This window comes from Mya arenaria, chromosome 3, assembly GCF_026914265.1.
Source record: "Mya arenaria isolate MELC-2E11 chromosome 3, ASM2691426v1".
In the NCBI taxonomy this organism is placed as follows: domain Eukaryota; kingdom Metazoa; phylum Mollusca; class Bivalvia; order Myida; family Myidae; genus Mya; species Mya arenaria.
This window is the reverse complement of record NC_069124.1, coordinates 52,980,647-52,989,069: the sequence shown is the minus strand read 5'-3', so window position 1 is coordinate 52,989,069 and position 8,423 is coordinate 52,980,647. Positions and strand designations below refer to the sequence as shown.

The window sequence follows — 8,423 nt, the reverse complement described above, 5'->3', positions numbered from 1 at the left end:
GTTGTTTTTCATCATTGTTATCTGAGAGTAGGATGATTTGGACAGGTTCTTAGCGCAAAGTCGTTATTTGTTATGGCGTACGTTGAGCATATCATAAGGTGCTACATATCATTTGTGTTTACCGCATTCTAGATAATATTGTCATGCATTTAAAGAGGTTTGAGAGAGTAAGCCTGCACAAAAACGGATATATATAATCTTCTACCAGGATGGTAAAATACTTAAGAGGACACTGTCAAAGTGACATATCGAGTGATAATTAATATAAGATATTGGGTATTGCAGTATACACACTAGACCGGTTTGTTGCAAAACAATGATGAAGCAAGTGGGGCCGTGCCGAGCTTCGCGTCTGTGAGTGACGAGGCTACCGACCAATATGGAGAAGAACTTGATCCTCGATGGGCTTCAATCTTGTCTGTCTAATCATATTGATCTGGTGATTAAAGGCGATGCGCACTCCATATCAACAACACCCCGTCGGGCGCATGTGAGTTTGGTTCGTGGTCACCTAGCCGGACAAATGGGTTTTCTCCGGGTTCTCCGGTTTTCCCCACAAAACAAGACCACACATTCGCGTAAAATCAGGCCAACGAGAGTGATTAATATAATGTTGTAATAACTTGTTTCACAATCGTTTTAAAATAAATATGTTTAAACTAAACCAACAACACCCCGTGTCATCAAATCCCTTGGTTCACGATCTTATCCTTCTAATACGGCTAGATGGTACGATACGTAACCAAAGAGATGCGGATGCAGTTTTGCCAGCAGCTAATCCATGCGGACAATGACTTAATTTTGGCGAATGCCGTATTCACCGATGAATCAACTGCGATACTGGAGCAGAGCAACGATGTCTCCAATGATACATGTACCTCCGACGGAGCACCATAAACACCGTCATTCCAAAGACTAAACACTCCACGGAGATCTATGTATTTTTTTGCTTTAGACCTTGCGGTCAAGGATAACCCGTGAAAGTGCAAGCACTTATTTCCAACGGGGTCCTTTGTTTTTTTGCTGAAGAGACCGCACGCTGAAGAGACAGTGGTGGGATACAAGGAAGTCCGGTGTGATACCTTAGCTCTTTTTTGAAGAGACCCCTTGGTTCTTTAACGTGCTCGGTGTAAAGCACCGATACACGGGGTACAACTTTCCTGGGTTAAACCAGTACTGAGAACACCACTTTTCCAAGCACTACCCTGTAAATGCTGAGCGCCAGGCAAGGGAGCTACTTGTACCAACTTTAAACGTCTTTTGGTATGACGCGGCCAGGGATCGAACCCACGACCTCCCGCTCCGTAGGCGGACGCTTAACCACTAGGCCACGGCGTGAGGTAGGATCAGCCATCGAGGTCGCCATCTTCCAGGCAAGAATGGATATGACCTTTATAACCAACGCATTTTGGCGAAAGGGGCACTTTTGTCTATTCCAGCATTTTATTCCGTGAAGAGAGTTCACCGCAGTCAGTAGCCCAATAAACAATATAATTATTCACTAATTCATTTAAATTCGATTGTGAAGACAGCGGAAAGCTTACAGGAGTCACTCTCGAGTCATTTTTTTGTTAGAAACCAGCACTGCTTCGCCCTGGTGAGGAATGAACACACCATATACATATTAATTAGTCGAGCTCATGCACATGTAGGCTTCCACCTACATGTACACGAAAATACCACTAGATCACTATCACCCTGACGGTACTGTACCTATTCAGAGTATTTTTAATCCTTACAAATATGTAATAGGTTTTACTAATGCGATTATATATATAAAAAACACAAACTTTCCATTAGCATTAAGATCTTAGATAATAGCGTCGCGAACAGATAACACCCGACCGCAAAATGAATAATAAGTTTTTAGTTAAAAATGGTATTATCTAACCGCGAGCTTTTCTTTAAATGAAATGCTATTGGACAGTGTGTGCACCATTAACCAATAAAAACAAAGCTTTCAAAATATTTCAGCAAGTTTGTGTACATTCGTGACCATTTTGTCTTGACCTGTTTTTTATGAAAGATTATTAGTTTATTTAGACAAAATGACTTCACATAATACTATTATGGGAATTGGCCTTGGCTTGTTTTTGATAATACTCGTGTGGGTATTGGCTTTATTCCTATGTATTGCATTTTCGAGGGCAACTGGTGCGTTATCGTAAGTATTGACCATATTTTTGTATAGTTTCGAGTTTATTATTTATACTGAGTATATTTGACCGTTAAAACTTAATTTGATCATGACATCAGCACTACAAGATGCCATGCACTCTATCCACATATTTAAATGCAGTGTCTCAGTGCAATCTTTTTGTTTAAAGGGTATCCCTCACAGATTGGCTATAGGAAAATTAGTCCAAATAATTGTACGTTGACAGATTTTTTTTAGATTTTTGATATGGCAAATCCTTCACATACAAATTGTTTAGTATCAAAAGTGGGTAGTTGTTCCGATCAGGATTCCGGGTTAAAGCATATAGCGTCTATAAAATATCATAAAAACAAGAAATATTACCAGATAATGTTATTTTATATTAGTTCCGTACACAAAAAAATAAATATCCAACTTATAATTATGAGTTTGACGGCTTTTTTCATTTCATTCTGTCAAAACATAACGATATATACATGAAGGGCACCTGCAAGGCTTTAGGGCACAGTTTTAAATCGCTCGGAACATTTCGGCCATGGCCGAGATGTTACGATTGTATAACGAGGTCTATCTCGAAGCTTTGTCGGAGGAGGCCGAGGTATTACAATTGTATCAAGTTGTTCCCCTTCGCATAATTGTTGTCTGTGTCAGTCAACTTTCGTTTTATTGGAAAGGTAAACAACTTGTTTTAATGCATTAAATGCTTGTTTAGTGCAAAATAACATTTCACTTACATGGTAAAATATGAATATAACTCTTTATGATCAATTTCAACCATAAAATACTTCACTTAAAACAATTTCAATATTTTTAAAACGCCCCCGTTTTTTGCACAATCCCGTATAACACGTCTATTATTTTAGACTATAGGAAAATGTGAAAGCTTACTCAATACATTATTTTTTTATATAATTAATCAAGTCCTCGACTTTAAACTTGTTTAGTACCTCCATAGTGCATTGGGATAAAATTGGATGTACACTCACAGTTACCTGTACATGTAACAATACTTTCAGTACTTAGACCGTCCTGGCAATAAGGCACAGCAGCAGGTCCTCACACTGCAGGTCCTCACATTCCATTTAAATGTGTGTTCCAAGCATTGATTTGAAGTGTCAAATTAAAAATTTGATACCTCAATGTTTGGTTCATTTATATCTTCAAAACTAATGCTCATTTATCTGTAGAATGGACAATTTTTCAAACGTGGTGAATATATTTAGTGACCATTCCCATATATCCTTAGAAGGTTTGATAAAGTTGTGTGAGTCTAAATGATTAGCATGTTTTTAAACTCTTAAATGCTGAAAACAAATTTTGGCATAGTAATTATTGCATTAAACATCTCAATAAGCTTTGGAAAATCAGTCCTGTTAAGGATAAAGGGACCCTTCCTTTTTTGTGATCAATGGAGACAATCAATTATAGCTTCTTTTTAAAGCTTTTTAACAAATTTTGAATGTTAGTTTATTCATTATTTTAAGATTGTTTCAAATCATATCAGCTGGGTTTTTTACAATACTTTTTTTATAATAAAGTGAATATTTCAACAGGAATCATTTTCGCAGAAGTATATATTTAGTGTATGTAATGAAAAAAAGTCATTATGATCTATATTAAATTTTGTAATGGAAATAAACAGTTTCACTTCATCCGAAGTCCAGTTTTGAACTTAACGAAAACAATATATTTGTAAATTTATTCTGACTGCTCCCTCCAAATTATTTGGCAAAATTCTGACAAACAAAAAAATAAATTGCTGTGTCTTTTGTCTGAAACAAAACAGTGAATATACACACATATTCATTTTAAGTGTTTTAATGTTCTTTTCATTAGCTAATGCATTTTGGTGCCAATCTATAAGCGTCGCTTTTAAGCAGTGGTTAGAGTTCTGGACCCAGCAAAACAAAAATAAATAACAATTTTCTTAGTGTTTGTGAGAATTTTTCATTTCAAGTCATAATTTGCATGCGCAAAATGTCAATTAACTTAAGAATTTCAGTTTTTGAATTAATGTAATATTGCCAATTGTTTTGGGTTTTTTTATCAGAGGCTCTCTAAATTATCAAATGAGAATGTGTCAGGCCATTTTATTAGCTTGACTATTCGAAGAATAGGTGGGCTATACTACTCGCCCCGGCATCGGCGTCCGGTTAAAGTTTTAGGGCAAGTTGGGATTTTCACTTATAAGTCCAATACCTTACATTCAATTGAGTTATGGCCCCTGATTGACTTAGGTTAAAGTTTTAGCGCAGGTTAAAGTTTTAGGGCAAGTTGGGATTTTCACTTAAAACTCCAATACCATTCATTCAATTGACTTAATACTTCACACAGATATTCAGAGCCATCACATAAGGAGGTTAGATAACTCTGTATTATCTTTTATACAAATTACGGCCCCTGATTGACTATGGAACTTAGGTTAAAGTTTTAGGGCAGGTTGGGATATTGTTTAATAACTTCTATACCCTTCATTCAATTGACTTAATACTTCACACAATTGTTCAGGACCATCACCCAATGAGGTTACATAACTCCATATCCTTAATACAAGTTATGGCCCCTGATTGTCTTAGGTTAATGTTTTAGGCAAGTAAAAGTTAAGGGCAAGTTGGGATTTTAATAAAAAAACTTCTATACCGTTCATTAAATGCACTTAATAAAATTCAAAATTATTTACGACCATCTTACAACAAGAAACATAACTCCGTTTTAAGCCTAAATACAAGTTATTGCCCCTGATTTTTTTAAAATTTCCTTTGAAAGGCATATTTTTATATTCTTAACCACATTTTCATATTGGGAAATCAAGTTATTTGAATGACTTGCGTCATTGTTTGGGCGGGCTGGTGGGAGGGCAGCATCAAAGTCACCTTATGTATCAAATAATTTTAGTTAGGTTTGACATAAAGAGACCAAACTTGGTATTATTACATCGTTATTGTATTCTAAATCAAAGCGGCGTAGTCGAGCGCGCTGTCTTACGATGGCTCTTGTTGGTTGAGACATCAGCCTATGTTATTGGTAACAATAAGTTGTTTTTTTAACAAGTTTGAAACCGGGCTTTTATCGATTTCCTTTTTTAATTTTACCTTGATTATAATTGAATTCCAGTACAATTTAAAATTGCAAGTAAACCTATTTAAAGATCTATTCAATTGTTTTAAATATTTTTATATATACAATGTATATATAAATATATATCATAAATTGCAGTTCAAAAAATGAAGATGTTATACATAAGATACAGAAGTTTGTATTTTGTATATTGCAGGAATGTTGGAATAGCTCTTATTCTTGTAGCAATATTATTCAGTATAATATTGCTGGTGCTGCCCAGAGAAGATTTTAGTCAGCCTTCAACTAAGGTAAATGTTTTTTGTGGTTTTCTCTCCTGAACTGTCTGAAAGGTCAATCTTATTTCCAGCAATATAAAGAATAGTGTCATGTTTTGAAGTGTTTTCTGTTTTTATTTGACATTTAGTGATACCAGAAATGTAGGTTTTATACTATGATGCTTGTGTAGATCTGATTTATTCTAATTTAGATTTATTTGCCATTATCAATTTTGATGAATACATTCTTACCTGTTCTGTAAATATATCATATATGTCTTGATATCATGATTTTAAAACTAAACAATACTGATTGTTACCAAATTTTGTTATATGTTATTCAGATGTTGTCTGATTTATGCACCAGTCAATTGTAACCACGGCCTCCCCAGGTCCGGGGAAAAGCGGGGATTTTGACTTTTGGCCCAGCAAAGCCTGTGTAAAATCCCCGCCCTGCCGAGACAAACTGATGGTAAAATCCCTGCCAAATGCCCCCGCAGCCCAGAGACCCTAGGTAAGGCCCATCCCCCCTATATTTGGCGCAAAGACAAAAACACCGCATTCACCCGGCACTGCAGGATCATATGAAAGGTAAAAACACGGCCCATTTCCCCGGCTATCCTGGGTATACCCCCGGACCTGGGGGAGCCATGGTTACAATTGACTGGTGCATTATGCTGTGTATTTTGGAGTTGTCTTATAATTATTTTACCTCTGTATGTTAGGGACCATCAAAGGTATTTGTGTATTATTTTCATTTAATTACCCACAGTCAACAGCCACTTTTACTCACATTTAATGTCACATATTTTGAGAATTATGTTTAATAAATTGCAATAAACTAAATAAGCACATTCTGAGTTAAGTTTCAGTTTATTTGTATGTCGATGATTTATGATAAGTCTGATTTTAGCACATTTGCTATGGGTCACTGTATAACTAGTTTAAACTAACACACTAACCTGACTGGAAAAAAATAGCAATCGAGGGAATGTTTATATGCATGTTCACTTTAATATTTAAATAAAACAACTGACTGAAACAGTGTACTCAAAGAAGCATGCCATGTGTTGTCAGATATAGCATTAGTCTTGACTCTTGAGTGTTTTTGTCCATATGAATGGGGTGGGGGGGGGGCTCTTTGGGAGTTTAAGTGAAGAAGTGCGTCCCCTCCCCAAAAGCCAAATATAAATACAGTGTTTATATGTGGTTGTAAAGGGTTGAGAAATCTTTTATGGCTACTTAAATTATATTTTTTCTTCGAAATTGAGCATAGGAAGATGCTAATAATAGCCTTGTCTTTTTTGAATGTATTGTTGTTTGAGTTATGGCCAAGGTTATAGTATTTATGCAGGCCAATACCAAGGCTATGACAATGCCTCAACTTTTTCTTTGCAGAAAACATGAGTTATAAATGTTTTTGTATGTTTCAGATATACGACTATTCTGTCATCTACCGTTCCTTACTGATAGCTGGATGTGCACTATTCCTGGTTATCGGCCTTGTAGCATACCTTGTCACCCACGCTATGGAACCAGTGTACGCCAAAACCCTACGGCGTATCAAGCTGTCATAGACGAAGACTGTTGAGGGCACCGTATAGTCTGTGATACGCAAACAATGTTGACCTCTGGAGTGACAAGCATATACATACGTCATTGTGCAGATTCAAATCAATATAACTTCATTGTCAACCACTCTGTTGGAGTTTTTAATAGTTTGATGATGATTCTGCCAATATGTTTAAACATGGCCATTGTGATTTACATGTAGGCAGCTAGATGGAGATGGTATTGGTTTGTTGAATGATATTGCCATAATAGTTGCTTTTCATGGTTGTATTATATTTATAGATACTCATGTATGTTGGACTAGAAAGTAATGTGTTGAAATAAATTGATAAAGTCATGCTTATAGAGATCAAAGTAATACTAACAGAGATCAGTCAATAAAGTAATCTTATTAAACCAAAAGTAGGATTTATGCGGAAACAGCTTCATATAAGAGCAAAAAAGGAACATCTTTTAAATTTGGTATCAAAATATTTTGTAGATTGAACATATGAAAGGATGGTGTGAGCTTAATGCATAAATGTATATGCTAGAAATGCATATATTTATTTCAATTTGGTCATCACTGAACAATGTATTCATGTTCATATACTATCATTTCATGTTACTATGATGTTAGGTATATAAACTTATACGCAGTAATGTTTTTTTTTATTCATATGTATGCTTCGGTTGTCAACATATATGACAGAACTTAGTAAGATCTATTCCGATAAATACTTAAAATAGTCTTATGATTATGTGATATTTGAAGTATACTTGCTTTTATGTGATATTTGAAATATATACTTGCAACTATTTGATATTTGTCTTAAATTTATTTTGGCACATATAATATTTTTTCAATTCCAAAAAGGATTGTATCAGCCTTTGTCCAGTCATTAGATAAATGCCATCATGACATAAGATAATTCATCACCAGAAGGTGACTCCTGCATATTGTTCTGCTTCAGAGGGTCAAGGTCACATATACTTATAATCTGTCCACTTTTCGTTTCGCTTTTTGAGAATTCTCTGATTCATAACTAGTCCATTAGTCCATGCATCATAAATGGTTTACTATGAACACTTCTGTTTTGCAGCCATTATTTTGATTTTCATACATGGATTGCAATACATAAAGTTTCTAATTTGCAAGGTCAAGGTCAACCTAAAAAGTCAACCAAACTCTGTCTGCCCACGTTTACTACTTTTACCCAAGGCAATGAAGTAATTCTGTAAAAAAAAACTGATGAAGTAGTTTCAATCAAGAAGTTGATAATCCAAATGTAGTCTAATTTGCCATATTCAAGAACAATGAAAATAATTGACAGTTGTAAAGAGGATGCTATACATTGTAATTTGAAACTTTTTTTGCG

General features: G+C 35.2%; 1 protein-coding gene across 1 annotated transcript; it reads left to right on the top strand.

Moving 5' to 3' along the window:
• Positions 1-1,980: 1,980 nt before the first annotated feature.
• On the top strand, positions 1,981-7,865 carry LOC128228561 (transmembrane protein 218-like). The gene is made up of 3 exons (XM_052939941.1): positions 1,981-2,164; positions 5,433-5,526; positions 6,927-7,865. Exons 1-3 carry the CDS (start codon positions 2,049-2,051, stop codon positions 7,068-7,070), a joined length of 354 nt encoding a protein of 117 aa, XP_052795901.1. The 5' UTR covers positions 1,981-2,048; the 3' UTR covers positions 7,071-7,865.
• Positions 7,866-8,423: the final 558 nt, after the last annotated feature.

What these genes read in the sequence shown, in the direction of transcription:
- LOC128228561 (XM_052939941.1), top strand. Translation starts at nt 2,049, where the DNA reads ATGACTTCACATAATACTATTATGGGAATTGGCCTTGGCTTGTTTTTG. An exon ending in AGGGCAACTGGTGCGTTATC is followed by an intron (nt 2,165 to 5,432) that starts GTAAGTATTGAC and finishes TGTATATTGCAG; the next exon opens with GAATGTTGGAATAGCTCTTA. An exon ending in TTAGTCAGCCTTCAACTAAG is followed by an intron (nt 5,527 to 6,926) that starts GTAAATGTTTTT and finishes TGTATGTTTCAG; the next exon opens with ATATACGACTATTCTGTCAT.